Raw genomic sequence first — 23,381 nt, 5'->3', positions numbered from 1 at the left:
TTCTTAGTTTCTCTGTGCTGCATTCTGAATAATTTATTTTGATTTACTTTCTAGTTTGCCAATTGCCTCTTCAGCTATGTCTAACCTGATGTCAAACTTATTCACTAAGTTTTACATTTCATTTACTGTATTTTTCACTTCCAGATTCAATTTGATTCATTTTCAAATCTGCTGGGTAATTTTGCATTTTGTATTTCTAGCACGGCAGATTATTTAGGCAAATCCTTGTCCTGAGTGCTAGTTTTTCACTAGCACTTCCCTAGTTTTTCACTCCCTCCTCTAAATCTGCACAGAATGTATAAGAAATAAGCCCCCAAACTTGTCTTTTGACATTGAGCTCACAATATGTTCAGTCTCTTTGTGAAAAATCCATTTTGTGAGCAAAAAAAATTGATGAGCATTTCTGTCTCACATACACTCCATAGAATTTACAAGTATAAAACCCAGGCTATTTTATCTTTGACTTGATTCAAGGAGACAGGACTCCAGGAAGGAGTGAGATAAGCCCCCAGGAATCCATTCCAAGTGATTATCTTGTTCTGTAACACACCCCCACCCACTACCCTGAGAAAGAAGAAAGAATATCAATCTCTCTTTTGTTCTCTCTCTGAATAGAGGTAACAGTTTAGAATGGGTCATGAAGTAGGTTGTATACCCCTGCTGTCTGCTATTCCCCTGATGGTCATTATAAGTGACTAGTTTGACTGAATGGTGAAAGACCATAGTTTACCACAATTTTCCCTCAATTATCCTATAAGTAGAGGCATCCACATGATACAGATTCTAATAGTGTACTCCACCTGCAGTTTTTATTAGTTGGATTGTGATGCCTTGTGGGTAGAAAAAAGCAGGTTTTCTTTCCTACATTTCAGGCCCACGAATAGGGATGTTTTTCTAGTGATTATGATCTTCCATCTTCTTGAGTTGTGGCAAAAGTCAGAGTTGATAAGCAGTTTAATTTTGTTCTCATCAATAACCTGTGGACGATACGAGAAAGTAGGAGAGATGTTATCACCAGCTACCAAACTGCTTTATGCAATTGTGATAAATTGACCACTTCTTGCTATTTTCTTTAGTGTTTATTCTTAAGTTCAATAGAAAGTCTTGTACTCAACTATAACTTTAAAGATAATTTTCTCCTTTTTTTTTTTTTACAAAAGTTAATGTTTGTATTTATATAATGATGAAAACTATCATTTTCCCTAACCTTTATTCATTTACTGTGTTATTGCCTGAACTCTGTAGATGGAAAGGCAAGATGAAGTCATTTATTTTTATTTTTAGGGTGAGTAAATATGCTCTTCATTTCCTATTTCTGGTTGTGAAATTGTTCTTATAATTTTTAGGAGGTAGAGGAATAGGGACTGGCATGATAATGAAATGTATAACCTATGAAACTGGAAGAAAATAAGGAGTTGCTTCAGTGTAATTAGAGTATGTCATGGGTCTTTTTTTTTTTTTTTTTGAGTGCCACATGTTGAGCAATAAAATACAAATATGGCTAGAAAGAAATATTAGAAAACCCAAGCTGAATAACCTTCAAACTCCATTCATGTTCTTGTTTGCTTCCAGACTCTTTTAAAATCAATATTGATTCAGAATTTTATTTATTCTGAGAAGATGTGTGATTATCCAATAATTCATGGCTGTTCTATAGCACAAATTCACTGCTTTGTCACAGTAGTCAAGAAAAATCATTTTTTCAGAAGTGCATTTCCAATGCCCCCAGACGTGCATCTTTCAGCACTGCCTATAAAATCAGTCTATTAAGATGCAGCCTGAGTGCTTTATGTATGTTTTCTTTTACCTGCTCAGTGGAAATGAGGTTGCTTCTTTTAGGTATTACTTCTAAGGTTGACATTCTAACTAAATGTTAACAGTTTGTGTTCATATAGGGCAGACTGTTTCAAATGATGATGCAAACTATTTAGAAACCAGCGCTGTGATTAGAAAAACCTTTCTTAAAGTAGGAGATTTGACATTCTGGTGTAACATAGGGTGATTTATCATCCATATGTTTAGGAGGTTACTCAGACTGGGAGAAAAACCACCATTATAAGGTCATGATACCATGGTATTGTTTGGTTTGAATCAGTGCTGAAAGAGTCTCATTTCCATTTCCATTAATCTTGCCATGTCCAGTGTGGGGTCATGTTTCTGCTCAAGATGAGTTTCTGGAATGCACATCATTTTCTGCATGAAACATTGCCATCACTATGTGATGAAGCATGGTACTATGCCCTTTCTTTCACCCCCACCAAATGCATTCCTCTGCCGTGCTTCTGGAATTGCCACATCCTCTCTCACTGCTACAGCCTCAGTCAGACATCTACCATCTTATGTCTGAAATATGATAGCAATCTTCATGTTGGTGCCTCTGCCTTAACTTTTCTATTTCCTCTGCATCTAACAGAAACAAAAACACATGACGGTTGTGTTACTTTCTCAGGAGACTTGAGGGGCTTTGTACATCCTCCTCCAACTCCCGATGATATACATCATTCCCCTAACTGCTCTCCTCCCCCAGACATAGCTCTTTGCTATGGCTCAGTATGTGCTGTTACCCAGCTTTCCCATGTGCCACAAAATTCTGTCCTTTAAGCAGGCTCAAAATTCCTCTCCTCCAAAAAGTGATTCCGTAAATGTCACACCCATCTTAGTCATTGAAACCATTTTGAATTGTTGGTGTCACTTATAGCCAATGTGACAATTCAACCAAAGTTGAGTTGCATCGATTCTGCGCAGATCAACTTTGGTTATAAAGGTGATTTACATATCCTTTACTATTTTCCAGTTAGATGGTCACCCCGAAGGCAGAAATTGTTTCCTTCTTTTTTCATTTTTTACTTTTTGCTACTATTATTCTATAAATGACAAAATGGAAGTTCAGAGAGAAAAAAAGCAATTCTCTCAAGATCATACAGCTTGTAGGTAGCAGAGATGACATTTGATACCAGGTAATTTGATACCAATTTAAAAAAAAATCTCATTAATAGGTTTTTAATATGATTTTTAAAAATTAATTTATTTTATTTATTTTTGGCTGCGTTGGGTCTTCCTTGCTGCGTGTGTGCTTTCTCTAGTCGCGGAGAGCGGGGGCTACTCTTTGTTGCAGTGCGAGGCCTTCTCATTGCGGTGGCTTCTCTTGTTGCGGATCACGGGCTCTAGGCATGCGGGCTTCTGTAGTTGTGGCTCGTGGGCTCCAGAGCGCAGGCTCAGTAGTTGTGGCGCATGGGCTTCGTTGCTCCGCGGCGTGTGGGTACTTCAGGACCAGGGCTTTAACCCTTTTCCCCTGCATTGGCAGGCGGATTCTTAACCATACGCCACCAGGGAAGCCCAGATACCAATTTTTATTCACCGGTATGAGAATCTGTCTCCCTTATTTCCTTTGTTAACTCCTACTGATCTTGACATTACAAATTGTATGGTAAATTAGTGTTAGTGATAGGGGGAGTAATTTTTTTTACATAAGTGTATTTTAAGGAGTCTATTAACTTGCTTTTAATCCAAGTTGAAATCTATCTAAAATAATTAGCTGATGATTGTCAATATTGATCTCCTATTTGTATTTTTATAACCTAAATTAAAGATATGAGAGTTCAAAATTACATTGACATTCTTTTTAAACTTACTCTATAAACATTTATTGAGTGCCTGTTATGTATATATTGATACCAGGCACCAAAATAGGTAATAGCAATAGAGCAATAACCAAGGTCTAGTTTCTGCCCTGCAGGAGCTATCAATCCAACAGGAGGATAGTCATGTGTATTAGCTTCCTCTGCTGCTGTAATGAATTACCACAAATGAGGTGGCTTAAAAATCACACAAATGTATCTTATAATTCTGGAGATCAGAAGTCCAAAATAGGTCGCAGTGGGCTAAAATCAGGGTGTCGGCAGGGCTGCTTTTTTTTCTAGAGACTCTATGGGAGAAGCAGTCTTCTTACATTTCCAGCTTCTAGAAGTTGCCACATTCTTTGGCTCATCACCCGCTTCTGTCATCAAAGCCAGCAATGTCCAGTCAAGTTTTTCTCATCTTGCATCACTCTGACCTTGTTTCCATTGTTGCATCTCCTTCTTTGACTCTTCTTTCTCCCTTTCCCCACTTAAGGACTCTTATGATTATATTGGGCTCACCTAGATTATCCAGGATAATCTCCACATCTCATGGTTCTCAACTTAATTAAATCTGCAAAGTCCCTCTTGCCATGTAAGGTAACATTCTCAAATTTTGGCATTAGGATGTGGGCATCTGTCTACCACTGCATGTAAACAAACACCTGTTGGTACAGTGTATCAAGGGCAACAATGCAAATAATAGAAGTATGTATGTCTCAGAGATGGATGGAATTAGTTACCGTGGGGTGGGGTTATATGAAAGTTTTCAACATTGGTCTCCAGTCAAAGTGGGCTCCACTTCCTGGCACAGTGGCCAGTAGAATGTCTTTAGTCCTTGTTCTCCTTGACAATGAGTGGGAAGTTTGTAAGGGGAACTTTAGGCTTCCTTTAACCATTGCCAAGGGAACAAATAGGGGAAAGTCATATTATTCAAAGGGCAGTATGCAAAATACCTGATTTTGGAAGGGAACCATAGCAGTATAGATTGGCTAAAAGATCAAGTTAAAGTGAAGAGTGGTAGGAGATGAGGCTGGTGAGATGGGCCAGGTGGAGAAAGGCCAGATGTGCTGGGCTGAGAAGTCAGAACATCATCCTGTAAGAAATAGCAAAGAACGTCTCCTTATCCTTTGTTGAGACTTAGAGGAAAGAGAACCCTTTCCTTGTAAGAAATGACAGGCCCTTATTTACAGACACAGCATCTTAAATATGTTTGAAAAATAAAGTAAAACAAGTATTTAATTATTCACAATTTTCAACTGAATGTTGTTGAATATTAAAGCAAGACAATTTTGTACAACACTATATTTTTCCCATGCTTGTTGGAAAGTTATCTGATGTGCTTGCTCATAATAGTTCTAAGTTCTAGGATACTTGTTTATCCCACCTTAGTTCTCCCTTCGCTAAGTCACATTAGATCCTCTGAAGGAGACTACCTGAAGGAATAAAATTAAATGTCTCAGAATTTTGCTTTTAATAACTGATCAACGGTAGTTATATTGTCATTTAAACAGATTGCATTTAAGAAAGAAAATAGTCTTTCTAAGCATGACTGACTGCTTTATCTTGACATTTTCATTCGACAGAGTCATATGCAATCAGCACCCATGAACTGAATTAATTACCTGGACTGTTTTTCGTAATATTCATGAATTATTTCTAGTAAGAAAGAATTGCATTGTATGCATGCAGTATAAACTGTTAGTTACAATAACAAATGTGCAACTGTCTGTAATGAATATTTTTAGTGATTGTATTGTCATAATACTTTTGGTGATCAGAGAGTCATAAGAACTGAAAAAGCTTTTAAAATGATCACCTAATCTTAATTTCTTTTTCTTTAAGTGAGAAATATGAATTGCATTTAATTAGCTAAGCTATGTGATAGTGAAGCATTGTAGCTCTTTTTACTTAGCTGGCCCCTCAGTCTATTTATTTCAGAGATGCAATTAGAGCACATGAGAGTCTCAAAAAAAGCTATGCCCTGTATAGATTTCAGGAAATAAAAATTTGCATGACAATACAAATTCTGTCAGCACATGGGGCAGGCTGAAGTCATCACTTTCCAGCTGCCATTACTATATGAAATCAGCTAAATCTTATCATTTGACTGTGGTCTTAGTGTATTTGCAGCTGAAATATAAGGCAGCCAGAATTTACAATCAAAAAGTGTCAGCTTTTCAGATTTGACAATAGCATTTCATTTATACTACAATCCACTTTTTCACTTTGTGAGGTGCAAACCACACCAAAATTAGAAGCCAGACTAGACACTTTTAAACCAGTTTTCCCCATTTTTATGTAAAAAGCAAATAATTACAGGATCAATTTAAGTTTTTAACCTCTTTCAATATATCTCCTCTCTCCACTCATCTATAGAATTTCTCTAAGATCACTATTGAGAAATTCACTGCCAGGTAGCTCAACACAGGATTTGGGATCAGACCATCTGCCTTTGAATGCCATCTCTGTCTCTTATTAGCTGAGTGAGCTAGGGCAAATTAGCTTATCCTCTGTGACTCAACTTCCTCATCTATAAAATTGAAGGATAACGATGGCATACATCACAGAATTATTGGTAGCATTAAATGATATAATAAATATACCAGTGCTATTGTATTGCACAGCTCAAGGGGGTACAATTCACACTGGTTCTATGTGGAACTGTGAAAATGACATATCTCTGTGTAAATCATTTAATAGCAGCTCCTGGTACAAATAAGCATTCATTTAATAATCATTTTTCTGTGGAATTTATAATCCTTCTTTCTTGAAATTCTTGAGCTTTCTTGAATATCAATTTTCTGCTTCTCTTTCTATAACTCTTATCTCTTACCCTTAATTGTGGTGTTTCCCAAAGCTGATACACATGTGACGACCTACTTTTTCTTACTCCATCAGGTTTGGTCTGTTATGTACATCTAGAATTAAGGACTGTGCATGAACGGAGACAGAGGTTAAGAATGAAATTCAGAATAAAATCAAGTGGCCTAGTGGTCTCCAAATCTGATTGTGCATCAGAATTATCTGATGGGACATTAAAAATTACACATTCTAGGTCCACCCCAGACCTACAGAATTGTAGTACTTTGTGTGGAGGGGCTGGAAATTGTACCACCCCCCCCCCAAAGTTTTCGAGATATTTTAACTGTTCAGCCAGTTTGGGGATGGAAATCTGGAACCAGCAAGAATATCGGCACTAGTGTTCCACATCAGAGTGGAAGATCCAAGTCAAAAAGCACAGGGACCAGAGAGCTGGTGAGAAGTAGAGCCCAAGTTCAGAATCAGTCAAGAGCAGGAGAGACCTATCCATTCATGACCTCCTCTGCGCTCCACAGCACCCTCTGCATGTCTCTATCATGGCTCTTAACACCAGTGTTGATATTATAGTCTTGAGCTTATATTTCTTACTCAACTGTGAGATTTGTGAAAGCAGACTTAGTCTCCAGAATTCATCCTTTAATCCACACCACATTTTTATTGCAACGATATAATAATGTTGTTAAAATGAGTTATTGAAACCCTAAGTCAGGTCAAGAGAGTGAGTATATTAGTGCAACTCCTTGGTTGCCTCTACCTAGCAAAAAGCAAGAAAAAGGACTTCAGTATAAGGATACAATGTATCTCACGAAACTCAACCCCAGGTCTCAGGTAGGGACTGGAACAGGAAGCTGAAGTCTATCAGGATTTCCATCTTTGCTTCTCCTTGTACATCTGCTTCAATAATTTCTTTCTGAAAGCTCGCTTTCTCTGCTTCTCTGGTCTTCAAGCTTTATATTTTGCAGTTCTGATCTCCTGATGACTAACTCACTGTCTATTCTAATTCTAATTCCTGGGATAGAGTGGCCAGAAATGACTGGCCTAGTTTGGGTCTAGTGTCCAAACCAGATCTAGTCACTGATTGCCAAGGAGCAGGCACATGGGAGAAACTTGGCAGCCAATGACCATGCCTGTGGATTACAGAGGAAGTCAGTTCCCAGAGAAGGGGTGACTAGATACCCTGAAATGTATTTGTCGCCATGAGGCAGAGCCAGACAAGCAGTCAGAAAGGAAGCTGACAGTGTGTCAGAGAACTGAAGGATATACAGACTGTCTCAAACAGGAAGCATTTTACTCACTTCCCCCAGAGTAGGAACCAATGCTGGCATTGCAGGGTATGACCAACAGGGGTCTGTTCTGCTGCAACGAGACAGGGACGAGTGTGGCTCCCAGGTGCATTACTTACCACCTGGGTGACGGTGGGTACAGTCCTTAACCTCTCTGTGCCTGGTTTTTTGCATATGTAAAGTGAGGCTAATAATGGTTTCCAGTCTACCTACTCAATAAGGTTATTTTTTAAAAGTAAACAAAATAATGCATAAGAGCACTTAGTACAGTGCTGAAAACATATTAAACACTTAATGCTAAAAACATATTAAATGTTACTGTTATTGTCATTATAACAAGAGATCCTGATATTCTTTATGGAAAATTTATCACTTTTCATGTGGTAACATTATGACTTCCAAATATTTACCTCAATATTTCACCCAAGACTTCAGTTTCTTTTTAAAAATTTTTAAAATTGAAACAGAGTTGATTTACAATGTTGTGCCAATGTCTGCTGTACAGCAAGGTGACTCAGTTATACACATATACACATTCTTTTTTTTATTAATTTAACATCTTTATTGGAGTATAATTGCTTTACAGTGGTGTGTTAGTTTCTGCTGTGCAACAGAGTGAATCAACTATACATATACATATATTGCCATATCTCCTCCCTGTTGGGTCTCCCTCCCACTCTCCCTATCCCGCCACTCTAGGTGGACACAAAGCACCAAGCTGATCTCCCTGTGCTATGCGGCAGCTTCCCACTAGCTATCTATTTTACGTTTGGTAGTGTATATATGTCAATGCTACTCTCTCACTTCATCCCAGCTTACCCTTCCCCCTCCCCATGTCCTCGAGTCCATTCTCTACATCTGCAATTCCTGTCCTGCCCCTAGGCTCACCAGAACGATTTTTTTTTAGCTTCCATATATGTGTTAGCATATGGTATTTGTTTTTCTCTTCCTGACTTACTTCACTCTGTATGACAGACTCTAGGTCCATCCACCTTACTAAAAATAACTTAATTTCGTTTCTTTTTATGGCTGAGTAATATTCCATTATATATATCTGCCACATCGTCTTTATCAATTCATCTGTCGATGGACACTTAGGTTGCTTGGCTTAGGTTGTCCTGGCTATTGTAAATAGAGCTGCAGTGAACATTGGGGTACATGACTCTTTTTGAATTATGGTTTTCTCAGGTTATATGCCCAGCAGTGGGATTGCTGGGTCATATGGTAGTTCTATTTTTAGTTTTTTAAGGAATCTCCATACTGTTCTCCGGAGTGGCTGTATCAATTTACATTCCTACCAACAGTGCAAGAGGGTTTCCTTTTCTCCACACCCTCTCCAGCATTTGTTGTTCAGAGATTTTTTGATGATGGCCATTCTGACTGGTGTGAGATGATATCTCATTATAGTTTTGATTTGCATTTCTCTAATAATTAATGATGTTGAGCATTCTTTCATGTGTTTGTTGGCAATCTGTATATCTTCTTTGGAGAAATGTCTATTAAGGTCTTCTGCCCATTTTTGGATTGGGTTTTTTGTTTTTTTGATATTGAACTGCATGAGTTGCTTGTAAATTTTGGAGATTAATCCTTTGTCCGTTGCTTCATTTGCAAATATTTTCTCCCATCTGAGTGCTTTCTTAATGTCTTGTTTATGGCTTCCTTTGCTGTGCAAAAGCTTTTCAGTTTCATTAGGTCCCAGTTGTTTATTTTTGTTTTTATTTCCATTTGTCTAGGAGGTGGGTCCAAAAGGATCTTGCTGTGATTTATGTCACAGAGTGTTCTGCCTATGTTTTCCTCTAAGAGTTTGATAGTGTCTGGCCTTACATTTAGGTCTTTAATCCATTTTGAGTTTATTTTTGTGTATGGTGTTAGAGAGTGTTCTAATTTCATTCTTTTACATGTAGCTGTGCAGTTTCCCTGTCACCATTTATTGAAGAGGCTGTCTTTTCTCCGCTGTATATTCTTTCCTCCTTTATCAAAGATAAGTTGACCATATGTACGTGGGTTTATCTCTGGGCTTTCTATCCTGTTCTATTGTTCTATATTTCTGTTTTTGTGCCAGTGCCATACTGTCTTGATTACTGTAGCTTTGTAGTATAGTCTGGATTCTGAGAACCTGATTCCTCCAGCTCCATTTTTCTTTCTCAAGATTGCTTTGGCTATTCGGGGTCTTTTGTGTTTCCATACAAATTGTGAAATTTTTTGTTCTAGTTCTGTGAAAAATGCCACTGGTAGTTTGATAGGGATTGCATTGAATTTGTAGATTGCTTTGGGTAGTATAGTCGTTTTCACAATGTTGATTCTTCCAACCCAAGGACATGGTATATCTCTCCATCTATTTGTATCATCTTTAATTTCTTTCATCAGTGTCTTATAATTTTCCACATACCAGTCTTTTGTTTCCTTAGGTAGTTTTATTCCTAGGTATTTTATTCTTTTTGTTGCAATGGTAAATGGGAGTGTTTTCTTAATTTCACTTTCAGATTTTTCATCATTAGTATATAGGAATGTAAGAGATTTCTGAGCATTAATTTTGTGTCCTGCTACTTTACCAAATTCATTGATTAGCTCTAGTAGTTTTCTGGTAGCATCTTTAGGATTCTCTATGTATAGTATCATGTCATCTGCAAACAGTGACAGCTTTACTTCTTCTTTTCCGGTTTGGATTCCTTTTATTTCTTTTTCTTCTCTGATTGTTGTAGCTAAAACTTTCCTGTTGAATAATAGCGGTGAGAGTGGGCAACCTTGTCTTGTTCCTGATTTTAGTGGAAATGTTTTCAGTTCTTCACCATTGATGACGATGTTGGCTGTGGGTTAGTCATATATGGCCTTTATTATGTTGAGGAAAGTTCCCTCTATGCCTACTTTCTGGAGGGTTTTTATCATAAATGGGTGTTGAATTTTATTGAAAGCTTTCTCTGCATCTATTGAGATGATCATATGGTTTTTCTCCTTCTGTTTGTTAATATGGTGTATCATATTTATTGATTTGCGTATATTGAAGAATCCTTGCATTCTTGGGATAAACCCCACTTGATGACAGATAGGTGTGAGCTCTTCTCTAAATCTTTGATAGAATTCGCCTGTGAAACCATGTGATCCTGGGCTTCTGTTTGTTGGAAGATTTTTAATCACAGTTTCAATTTCAGTGCTTGTGATTGGTCTGTTCATATTTTCTATTTCTTTCTGGTTCAGTTTTGGAAGGTTGTGTATTTCTAAGAATTTGTCAATTTTTTCCAAGTTGTCCATTTCATTGGCATAGAGTTGCTTGTAGTAATCTCTCATGATCCTTTGTATTTCTTCAGTGTCAGTTGTTACTTCTCCTTTTCATTTCTAATTCTATTGAGTTGAGTCTTCTCCCTTTTTTTCTTGATGAGTCTGGCTAATGGTTTATCAATTTTGTTTATCTTCTCAAAGAACCAGCTTTTAGTTTTATTGATTTTTGCCATCATTTACTTCTTTTTCATTTATTTCTGATCTAATCTTTGTGATTTCTTTCCTTCTGCTAACTTTGGGATTTTCTTGTTCTTCTTTCTCTAATTGCTTTAGGTGTAAGGGTAGGTTGTTTATTTGAGATGTTTCTTGTTTCTTAAGGTATGATTGTATTGCTGTAAACTTCCCCCTTAGAACTGCTTTTGCTGCATCCCGTAGGTTTTGGGTTGCCGTGTTTTCATTGACATTTGTTTCTAGGTGTTTTTTGATTTCCTCTTTGATTTCTTCAGTGATCTCTTGGTTATTTAGTAGTGTATTGTTTAGCTTCCATGTGTTTGTATTTCTTACAGATTTTTTCCTCTAATTGATATCTAGTCTCATAGCATTGTGGTCAGAAAAGATACTTGATACAAGTTCAGTTTTCTTAAATTTGCCAAGGCTTGATTTGTCACCCAAGATATGATCTATCCTGGAGAATGTTCCATGAGCACTTGAGAAGAAAGTATATTCTGTTGTTTTTGGATGTAATGTCCTATAAATATCAATTAAGTCCATCTTGTTTAATGTATCATTTAAAGCTTGTGTTTCCTTATTTATTTTCATTTTGGATGATCTGTCCATTGGTGAAAGTTGGGTGTTAAAATCCCCTACACTGATTGTGTTACTGTCGATTTCCCCTTTTATGGCTGTTAGTATTTGCCTTATGTATTGAGGTGCTCCTATGTTGGGTGCATAAACATTTACAATTGTTATATCTTCTTCCTGGATTGTTCCCTTGATCATTATGTAGTGTCCTTCTTTGTCTCTTGTAATAGTCTTTATTTTAAAGTCTATTTTGTCTGATATGAGAATTGTTATGCCAGCTTTCTTTTGATTTCCATTTGCATGGAATATCTTTTTCCATCCCCTCATTTTCAGTCTGCATTTGTCCCTAGGTCTGAAGTGGGTCTCTTGTAGACAGCATATATACAGGTCTTGTTTTTTTTATCCATTCAGCCAGTCTATGGCTTTTGGTGGGAGCATTTATTCTATTTACATGTAAGGTAATTATTGATATGTATGTTTCTTAACCATATTCTTAATTGTTTTATGTTTGTTATTGTAGGTCTTTTCCTTCTCATGTGTTTCCTGCCCAGAGAAGTTCCTTTGGCGTTTGTTGTAAAGCTGGTTTGGTGGTGCTGAATTCTCTTAGCTTTTGCTTGTCTATAAAGGTCTTAATTTCTCCATCAAATCTGAATGAGATCTTTGCTGGGTAATCTTAGTTGTAGGTTTTTCTCTTTTATCACTGTAAATATGTCCTGCCACTCCCTTCTGGCTTGCACAGTTTCTGCTGAAAGGTCAGTTGTTAACCTTATGGGAATTCCCTTGTATGTTATTTGTTGTTTTTCCCTTGCTGCTTTTAATATCTTTTCTTTGTATTGAATTTTTGGTAGTTTGATTAATATGTGTCTTGGCGTGTTTCTCCCTGGATTTATCCTCTATGGGACTCTGTGCTTCCTGGACTTGATTAACTGTTTCCTTTCCCATATTAGGGAAGTTTTGCACTATAATCTCTTCAAATATTCTCTCAGTCCCTTTCTTTTTCTCTTCTTCTTCTGGGACCCCTATAATTTGAATGCTGGTTCATTTGATGTTGTCCCAGAGGTCTCTGAGACTGTCCTCAATGCTTTTCATCTTTTTTCTTTATTCTGCTCTGCCATAGTTATTTCCACTATTTTATCTTCTCAGTCACTTATCTGTTGTTCTGCCTCAGTCATTCTGCTATTGATCCCTTGTAGAGAATTTTTAATTTCATTTATTGTGTTGTTCATCATTGTTTGTTTGCTCTTTAGTTCTTCTAGGTCCTTGTTAAACGTTTCTTGTTTTTTCTCAATTCTATTTCCAAGATTTTGGATCATCTTTACTATGATTATTCTGAATTCCTTTTCAGGTAGACTGCCTATTTCCTCTTCATTTGTTAGGTCTGGTGGGTTTTTACCTTGCTCCTTCATCTGCTGTGTGTTTCTCTGTCTTCTCATTTTGCTTAACTTACTGTGTTTGGGGTCTCCTTTTTGCAGGCTGCAGGTTCGTAGTTTGTAGTTCCTGTTGTTTTTGGTGTCTGCCCTCAGTGGGTAAGGTTGCTTCAGTGGGTTGTGTAGGCTTCCTGGTGGAGGGCACTAGTGCCTGTGTTCTGGTGGATGAGGCTAGATCTTGTGTTTCAGCTGGGCAGGTCCACGTCTGGTGGTGTGTTTTGGGGTGTCTATGACCTTATTATGATTTTAGGCAGCCTCTCTGCTAATAGGTGGGGTTATGTTCCTGTTTTGCTAGTAGTTTGGCATAGGGTGCCCAGCACTGTAGCTTGCTGGTCATTGAGCTGGGCCATAGGAGCTGGGCCTTGGCATTGAGATGGAGATCTCTGGGAGATTTTCACCATTTGATATTACGTGGAGCTGGGAGGTCTCTTGTGGACCAGTGTCCTGAAGTTGGCTCTCCCACCTCAGAGGCACAGCCCTGACCCCTGGGTGGAGCACCAAGAGCCTGTTGTCCATACGGCTCAGAATAAAAGGGAGAAAAAATGAAAGAAAGAATGAAAAAGTAAAGTAAAATAAAATAAAATAATTTGAAATGAAATAAAATGAAATACAATAATGTTATTAAAATAAAAAATAATTGTTAAAAAATTTTTAAGGTAATAAAAAGAAAAGGAAAGAAAGAAAGAAGAGAGCAACCAAACCAAAAACCAAATCCACCAATGATAACAAGAGCTAAAAACTGTACTAAAAAAAAAGAAAAATAAACAAACAAAAAAACGGACAGACAGAACCCTAGGACAAATGGTAAAAGCAAAGCTATACAGACAAATTCACACACAGAAGCATACACATACACACCCACAAAAAGAGAAGAAGGGGGGAAAATATACATATCGTTGCTCCCAAAGTCCACGTCCTCAATTTGGGATGATTCGTTGTCTATTCAGGTATTCCACAGATGCAGGGTACATCATGTTGATTGTGGGATTTAATCCGCTGCTCCTGAGGCTGCTGGGAGAGATTTCCCTTTCTCTTCTTTGTTCGCACAGCTCCCGGGGTTCAGCTTTGGATATGGCCCCGCCTCTGCATGTAGGTCGCCTGAGGGCGTCTGTTTTTCACTCAGACACGACGAGGTTAAAGGAGCAGCTGATTCGGGGGCTCTGGCTCACTCAGGCCCGGGGGAGGGAGGGGTACGGAATGAGGGGTTGAGCCTGTGTTGGGAGAGGCCGGTGTGATGTTTCAACAGCCTGAGGCGCCGTTTGATCTCCCGGGGAAGTTGTCCCTGGATCAGGAGACCCTGGCAGTGGTGCGCTGCACAGGCTCCCGGGAGGGCAGGTGTGGACAGTGACCTGTGCTTGCACACAGGCTTCTTGGTGGCGGCGGCAGCAGCAGCCTTAGCGTCTCATGCCCGTCTCTGGGGTCTGCACTAATAGCTGCGGCTCGCGCCCGGCTCTGGAGCTCCTTTAAGCTGCACTTTTAATCCCCTCTCCTCGCGCACCAGGATACAAAGAGGCAAGAAAAAGTCTCTTGCCTCTTCGGCAGCTCCAGACTTTTCCCAGACTCCCTCCTGGCTAGCTGTGGCGCACTAGCCCCCTTCAGGCTGTGTTACGCCGCCAAGCCCAGTCCTCTCCCTGCGCTCCGACCGAAGCCCGACCCTCAGCTCCCAGCCCCGCCCGCCCCGGCGGGTGAGCAGACAAGCCTCTCAGGCTGGTGAGTGCCGGTCGGCACTGATCCAATGTCCTGGAGTCTCTCCGCTTTGCCTTCCGCACCTCTGTTGCTGCGCTCTCCTCCGTGGCTCCGAAGCTCCCCCCTCTGCCACCCGCAGTCTCCGCCTGCGAAGGGCCTTCCTAGTGTGTGGAAACCTTTCCTCCTTCACAGCTCCCTCTCAGAGGTGCAGGTCCCGTCCCTATTCTTTGGTCTCTGTTTTTTTCTTTTTTCTTTTGCCCTAACCAGTTATGTGGGGAGTTTCTTGCCTTTTGGGAGGTCTGAGGTCTTCTGCCAGCGTTCAGTAGGTGTTCTGTAGGAGTTGTTCCACATGTAGATGTATTTCTGGTGTATCTGTGGGGAGGAAAGTGATCTCCACGTGTTACTCTTCAGCCATCTTGAAGCTCCTCCCCTAGACATTCTTTTTTTAAAAAAATATTCTTTTCCATTATTGTTTATCCCGGGAGATTAGTTATAGTTCCCTGTGCTATACAGTAGGGCATTGGTGTTTATCCATTCTAAATGTAATAGTTTACATCTACCAATCCCAAATTCACAGTCCATCCCTCTCCCTCCCCACAAGACTTCAGTTTCTGAACTCCAGTTGAACACTGGCCTTTCAATTAGCTGTCACTTCAGCTTCAAAAAGAGCCACATCAACCTCATGCTCTTTTTCTTATAACAACTGTATAACCTCTTCCACCTGCTAACATTCCCATCTGTTTTAATAGCATCAACATTTCCTTAAACTGAGATAAAGACCAGAAGTGACTGAGAATCACAATTTCTAGGTCTGAAATCTCTTTGTTTGGCACCTTTTTTGACTTCTCTCTTTTACACCCTAAGTCTTACCATTCATCAAGTGCTTTTTATCTTTTTCATGTAAATCTATGACTAAGAATGAACATTCATTGGGGGCTTACTAAGTGCCAGCCACCGTTTTAAGCACTTTTACAGGTATGTATTCATGTAATCCTCATAATATCTTTCTGGCTTAGGTACTATTATCATCCCCATATACAAATATGGAAACTGAGACTCAGAGAAGTGATATGATCTGTCTAGGGTCACTGCTAGTAAGTGATAGAGAGCAGGCAGTCTGACTCCAGAGCCATTGCTCCTAACCCGTAAGTCACACGACTGCTCTGTGATGAACCTTGAATTTCTCTTTCCGTTACTTCTACCACCATTTGGGTCGTGGCTCACATGACTTTACCTCTATTACTGCAATAGACTCCTGGTTGGTCCCCTTGACTTTCCACTTTGTGATACAACTTATAAATGGCCACCAGATTGCTCTTCCTTAATTAAGCCCTGCTTCTACCTCGTCCTTCCTTTGTTCCAGATCCTTCTATGACTCCCTGTGGTCTAGGATATATAAAAAAACTTCCATCCCTGGGTTTTTTGGCTTTCTGTATTCTGGTTCCATAGTATCTATTCAGCTTTATGTTTTCTTCCTTCTGTTCCATTATCTGTGACTCCAATCAGGCTGATCTTTTCACCATTCCTGCAAACATGCTGTTCTTTCCTAACTCTGTGACTTCATACATCTCTAAACTTTCTTTGTCCATCTCAAGATATTGTGGCTCTAGGAAACCTTCCTTACTAATCTCAACTGAATGTGACCTTTCCTTCCTTAGAACGTTCCTAACGCTTTCCTTGTACCCACTCTTACGATATCACATTCTGCCTTATTTGATAGCGACTTGTGTTCTTTTCTTATTTCTCTCCCTGCTTCACCACTTTGTTAGCCTGTTGAAGGCAGAGACTGTGTTTCACTAAATCTTGTGTCCCCTGCAGTGCTTCTTCTAATGCAGAGCACATAACAGGCAATCAATACATAGTTACTGAATTTAACAGAATTCTAGTTTCACTCACTCAGAATGTTTCTCTTTTCCCTTTTGTTCTGTTCCAGTCTTTCACAAAAATCTCACTTCTTGAATGAAACCCCCTTGACTGCTCTAGTCCTTGATGGAACCTACTTTCTCAGAACTCTTGTAACACTTCAGGCTGATACATATAATTTAGTACTTGATTAATCATTTTATATGGTATATTCATTGTTCATGTATTACAACACAGGGCCTGATATATAAAGATTCTCAACAAATATTTGTTGAATGAATCAATATGTCGATCTTGCCCCACCGACCGTAAGGTCTCGAAGACAGGGACCATGCTTTATAGATCTTCCGTATCCCCCCAGAGCTCTCAGCATGTAATAGGTGCTTTATGAATATTTGCTGACTGACTGGCTCTTGTATTTCTGTTGCAAATCTGTCCTTACCTTCCCGTCGTTCTGCCCTCAGCCTGTGATTACACTGAAGAGGTTTCTGAGTCCTCAGGTCTGATTTCCCCACTGAGAACAGGCTGAGTCAGGTTGCTGACACACAGGCCTCTTTTTGCCAGTACCTTTTTTTTTTTTTTTTTTGCGGTACACAGGCCTCTCACTGTTGCGGCCTCTCCTGCTGCGGAGCACAGGCTCCAGACGTGCAGGCCCAGCGGCCATGGCTCACGGGCCCAGCCGCTCCATGGCACACGGGATCCTCCTGGACTGGGGCATGAACCCGTGTCCCCCACATCGGCAGGCAGACCCCCAACCACTGCGCCACCAGGGAAGGCCTGCCAGTACCTTTTGGTTCTGTCTTTAAATCAGAACTAGGCCTTCTTACAGGGACAAATCCCTAGAGGAAGAGAGCAGGAGTCCTTAGGCTGGGGAAGAAGAGTCAGGGATTCAGAATTGCAAAGCATAAACCTTTGGCCAGAAGTAATTCTACAGAACTTGTTATTGGGCCTACACAGTACATGTGAGGGAAAGACCATTCTGTGTCTACTTTATACTGTTTAAAGACAAGGGAAATATATGGCAATCATGATGCAAGAGTAAATGACTAGGGCCCATCTTCAGATGGCACGAAGTCTGCCAGTAGATCTAAAAAAAACAAAAACAAAAATAACATTTGTATAATATAATAATGATTTGTATATACCATATAGCCAACACGGCAGAGACAAACAGTGACTAGTATTCCAACTTCTCGAAGGAAAGCCTCATCTACTGAGAGGAAAGGGAGAACTGGGATAAGCAGACATCTCTATTATACTGTGCACCTCACAAATACACAGCAATACTTGGGAATGGCAGATGGTAGAATGTGCTTTTGCAGACTGGAAAGGCTTCAAGTTTTGCTGTCCTGGCTGCAATCTATAATGTTGCTGCTCAGAACTGTGGGAGATATGTACACAGTGTGTATAAGAATTATGGTCCTTAACAACTCTTCCCAGACTTGCTTCTAGCTGGAGAGAGGGAAAGTGATTGACAGCTGTATCCAAGGCATACTGATGTTTCACTGGACCAAAGAATGAGTTCAACACTGCACTGAGCAGTGGACTAGCTATTTATATTTTTCCTTTATTAATATTTTATACGTATTTATTTGCCATTTCATTGGCTTATATGCTTAGCAAGTTCTTTGTTTTAAATGCAGGTGATCCAAGGATACATGACCCACATTTCAAGGGGCCCATTGTCAACAGGTAAGCAATTATTTTCTCTGGAATGTATTTTTTAACAAACACAGAAAGCTTATTTTTTGGTATCATTTTCCAGTCAATGGAGAATTGTGTCTACTGTGAGGGGGAAATGACTTATTTTTAGCCTAAATGTCACCTTATTTATACAGGTAATAAATCTTTCCATGAGTCATAAATATCCTCTCCTGTTTAGCAAATGAACTGCTTCAATTTATGACTGAAGGGTTTGTATTTCTGATAAAGAGAAGCCAAAAATGCTTTATAAGATTTAACCCCTTTGTGGAGAAGTAGACACATTCCAGTAGCTGTCTTACGCACCCGTTTACTCTGATTCACCACTGCAAGTGTAGAGTTGCTATGCCAACTTCTTCCACACAGGGTATTTGTGCTACTCAGCCTCCCGAAGCAGAGAGCTTTCTGAGAGACAAACATTCACCAATGCATCATGTATGCTTTAGAATATTTTAAAATGCTCTAGGTAAGTGTGTACTTGTCTTAACTGGTGCTTCTCCTGCAAGGTTGCATAGCGTTTAAAAATTATCCAATAATTCATAGGCCTCTTTTATTATTATATTTTACCCTCTATTCCCAGACTTCCTGCTAATCAAAAAGGGGGTTTGCAGGGTAGAATGGCTAAAAATGAGGAGAAGATTATGCTGTGCATAGCTGTTTTTCCACTTAGCGTTGACTTTAATTTCTGGCAGTTACATGTCATAATAAACTGTGATGTGAAATAATGATCGACATGCTTATTTGCACTTGCCAGCCATCAGCATGTATATTAGCATTACTGTTATGTCTCTACACTATCCCAGCTTTAAACAAATGTGTATCTAGTTTATTCTAATTCTGTAAGAAGCCAAGTCATTTGTTTGGGTTACTCTTTCAAAGGTGTACCTATGCCCTCTTTAGAGTAAGTCTGAAGTCTCTCTCATTCTCTCCATGGTAACACCATGAATACATTTTGTTGTCCAGTGTACAAATAGCCTCATCTGATATGGAGGTTACTTTTATTGTACTTGCATTCATTTTATAATAACTAATTTGTATTAATGGAATCTAGCTTATTGGCCTCAAGGGACCTCTAGATATAATCTGGATTCAATAGTAATAACAACAACAATAATAATAAGTGAACTGCCACATTTGGACAGATGAAATATAGATTACAGATATGCCTTTTCTAGCCATAGAGAAGAAAGCAGAGCTCAGTCTGGCTGGCTGTAGGTGTGGGCAGGGAGGTGAAATCTCGTCTTCAGTTATTTAGAATTTAGTGATGGAACCACGCAGTCCAGGCAAAGTCTAAACAACTGTGATAAAGAGAATAATTTATTTTTACTAAGGACCTTTTGTGATGTCCTAGGTACCACAAAGGCCTTCAAGGGTGAAATGGTCATTGTGTATACATACCCCTCCCCCACAAATCTTCAATCCAAGAACGGAGAGAAGTATTGTAAAACCACAGGGGCTTAACTATAAGAAGACACAGTTTGGCCCATTGGTAACTTCTCAGGCTGCAGGGGTCTATAATGCCTTTCCTGGGAAAATAATTGGGGTGTTTAAGGAGCAAGTAAGAAACCCCACCTTCTTCACATTACCTCTTGCTTACTATAACATTTTTTGCTTACATAATGTCACTTTCCTTTTGAGAGATCCAAAGTCTTATCAGATATTCAGGCACACCCTCACAGCACTGTCTGCTCATCATCCACCATGTTCTGTACACCTCTCTCAGTTTACAAGGACATCGTTTTGTGCCTAATGATCACCCAACTGCAGTTGTTTCCAGGAGAGGTGAAGGAATGATGGTAATGCCACAGGAGAGATTTACTCCGTTTCTCATTTGTCCCCATCTACTAAGATAAGAATTGGATGTATGGAAGCTATTGCCCCGTAGTGTTGACCACAAACAAACAAACAAACAGCGATTTTTTTTTTTTCGGTATGCGGGCCTCTCACTGTTGTGGCCTCTCCCATTGCGGAGCACAGGCTCCGGACGCGCAGGTTCAGCGGCCATGGCTCATGGGCCCAGCCGCTCCGCGGCATGTGGGATCTTCCCAGACCGGGGCACGAACTCGTGTCCCCTGCATCGGCAGGTGGACTTTCAACCACTGTGCCACCAGGGAAGCCCCAAACAGCGATTTTGATAGCCTCTTTTGAAAGAGCAGTTATCCAGTGCCTATGCTTTGTCCCCTATATTCAACAGAATTTTAGCATTGGATTGACGTGAGATTTGTAAAAGTTTAGCACTGTTCTTGGCGGTACATTAGAGGGCAAAATGAATGCACATAGAAAACTAAAAAATAAATCTATTTTACAAGGTTCTACATGAGAAATTCTCTTATAATTTTAGAACTAAGAAAAATTTTCATTTAATGGAGAGTTAATATACTTTCTCCTGTTAGATAAGGAGAACTGAAATCCACTGTTTCTCCTTTTGTTTTGACTTGTAGAAAGCCCACTGATACATTTAATTTTAATTCCAGCAACTACATTAGCCTTTGAGTTAAGCATTTCTTTTCAGGACTTTGAATTTCTATTTCTATTTTATAATGCTATTGCATCCAGTTTTAAGTCATTTCATTTATATTCATTCTGAAAAGAGGCAGCATATAGGTAGACAGGTAAATGAAAACCTTGGATGTTCCATAATTGACTTTTTTCCCTTCTCTACACACAAAGTAGGTGAAAGACATATGACTCAGACTAATCAAATTGGTAGGTTTCACAATGCTGAAAACAACTATTATTATAGAAGGTGGAAAATCTGTCTGGAATGTAATAAGATGCATTTATTTTTACCTGAGGCATCAGGGAGAGGTTAAACTCACTATCATGAAGGGATTCAAGAAGAGAATGAAGAGGTGTTATCAGGGATGTTGTAGAGGGGATTCATTCATATAAAGGAGTTAGACTAAATGAGCTCTGAGTTCTTTCCAATCCTGAAATTCTATGACTCTGTGATTCAGCATTTTTTATTGTTATAATTAACATACAATATTATATTACTTTCAGGTGTACAACATAGTGATTTGATATTTTTTATTCATTATGAAATGATCACAGTAAGTCTAGTTACCTTCCATCACCATACAAAGTTAAAATATTATTAACTATATTCCCTATGTATATATTTATATCCCTGTGACTTTTTTATAACCTAAGGTTTGTGCCCCATAATGCCCATCACCTATTTTGTTCTGTCCTCCCACGCCCCTCCCCTCTGGCAACTATCAGTTTGTTCTCTGTATTTATGAGTCTGTTTCTGTTTTGTTTGTTCCTTTGTTTCTTAGATTCCACATATAAGTGAAATCATATGGTATTTGTTTTTCTCTGTCTAACTTATTTCACTTAGCATAGTACGTTCTAGGTCTATCAATATTGCCACAAATGGCAAGATTTCACTCTTTTATGGCTGACTAATATTCCATTACACACACAGACACCACACCACACCACATCTTCTTTATCCATTCATATATTGAGGAACATTTAGGTTGCTTCTGTGTTTTGGCTATTGTAAATAGTGCTGCAAAGAACATAGGGGTGGAATTAGTGTTTTCATTTTCCTCAGTTAAATACCTTGAAGTGGAATTGCTGGATCATATGGTAGTTCTATTTTTAGTTTTTAAAGGAACCTCCATACTGTTTTCCATAGTGGCTGCACTAATTTACAGTACCACCAATAATTCACCAGGGTTCCCTTTTCTCCACATCCTTGCCAACACTTGTTTCTTGTCTTTTTGATCATAGCCGTTCTGACAGGTGTGAGGTGGTATTTCACTGAGGTTTTGATTTGCATTTTCCTGTTGATTAGTGATGTTGAGTACCTTTTCATGTGCTTTTTGACCATCTCTCTTCTTTGGAGAAACATCTATTCAGGTTTTCTGCCCATTTTTAAGTCAGGTTGTTTATTTTTTTGATATTGAATTGTATGAGTTGTTTATATATTTATATATCAACCCCTTATCACAAGTATTGTTTGCAAATATCTTCTCCAATTTAGTAGGTTGCATTTTCATTTTGTTGGTGGTTTCCTTCACTGTGCAAAAACTTTTTAGTTTGTTTTAGTCACATTAATTTATTTTTGCTTTTGTTGCCATTGGATATTTGGAGACGTATCCAAAAAGATATTGCTAAGACCAATGTCAGAGAGGTTACTGCTTATGTTTTCTTCTAGGAGTTTTATGGTTTCAGATCTTTCATTTAACTTTTTAATCCATTTTGATGTTATTTTGTATATGGTATGAAAAAAGTTGTCTAGTTTGATTCTTTCACAATTAGCTGTCCAGTTTTCCCAACATCATTTATTGAAGAGACTGTTTCTCTTCATTGTACATACTTGCACCCTTTATTGTAGATTAACTGACCATATAAGAGTGAGTTTACTTCTGAGCTCTCTATTCTGTTCCATTCGTCTATATGTCTGCTTTTGTGCTGGTATCATGCTGTTCTAATTACTATAGCTTTGTAGTATAGTTTGAAATCAGGGAACATAATACTTCCAGCTTGGTTCTTCTTTCTCAAGATTGCTTTGGCTATTTGGGGTCTTTTGTGGTTCCATACAAATTTTAGAATTATTTGTTCTAGTTCTGTGGAAAATGCCATAGGTAATTTGAAAGGGCTTGTATTGAATCTGTGGATTGCTTTGGGCAATATGGACATTTTAACGATATTAATCCTTACAATCCATGAGCACAGAGTATCTTTCTGTTTATTTGTGTCATCCTCAATTTCTTTTATCAATGTCTTATAGTTTTCAGAGTAAAGGTCTTTTACTTCCTTTGTTAAATTTATTCCTAGATATTTTATTTGTTGAAGTAACAGTAAGTGGGATTGTTTTCTTCATTTCTAATGGTTCATTATAAGTGTATAGAAAAGAAACAGATTTCTGTTTATTAAATTTGTATCCTGCAACTTTACTGAACTCTTTTATTAGTTTCGATAGTGTTTTGGTGAACTCTTTAGGGTGTTCT

At 38.8% G+C, this 23,381-nt stretch overlaps 1 protein-coding gene across 2 annotated transcripts in view; it reads left to right on the top strand.

Annotated features, from left to right (window-relative positions):
• The window catches only part of SLC44A5 (solute carrier family 44 member 5), a gene marked incomplete at its 3' end in the record, with an annotated part of 382,825 nt that overhangs the window by 209,742 nt on the left and 149,702 nt on the right, over nucleotides 1–23,381 (top strand). For both annotated transcript variants that reach the window (XM_082612771.1, XM_082612770.1), the window contains exon 2: nucleotides 18,360–18,408. In XM_082612771.1, coding sequence (XP_082468897.1) covers nucleotides 18,360–18,408 — 49 coding nt within the window. The remainder of the gene's footprint in view (nucleotides 1–18,359; nucleotides 18,409–23,381) is intronic.

This window comes from Mesoplodon mirus (genome assembly GCF_964341445.2).
Source record: "Mesoplodon mirus genome assembly, chromosome: 3".
Lineage (NCBI taxonomy): Eukaryota > Metazoa > Chordata > Mammalia > Artiodactyla > Ziphiidae > Mesoplodon > Mesoplodon mirus.
The sequence above is the reverse complement of the archived record's forward strand: the minus strand, read 5'-3'. Positions and strand labels throughout refer to the sequence as shown.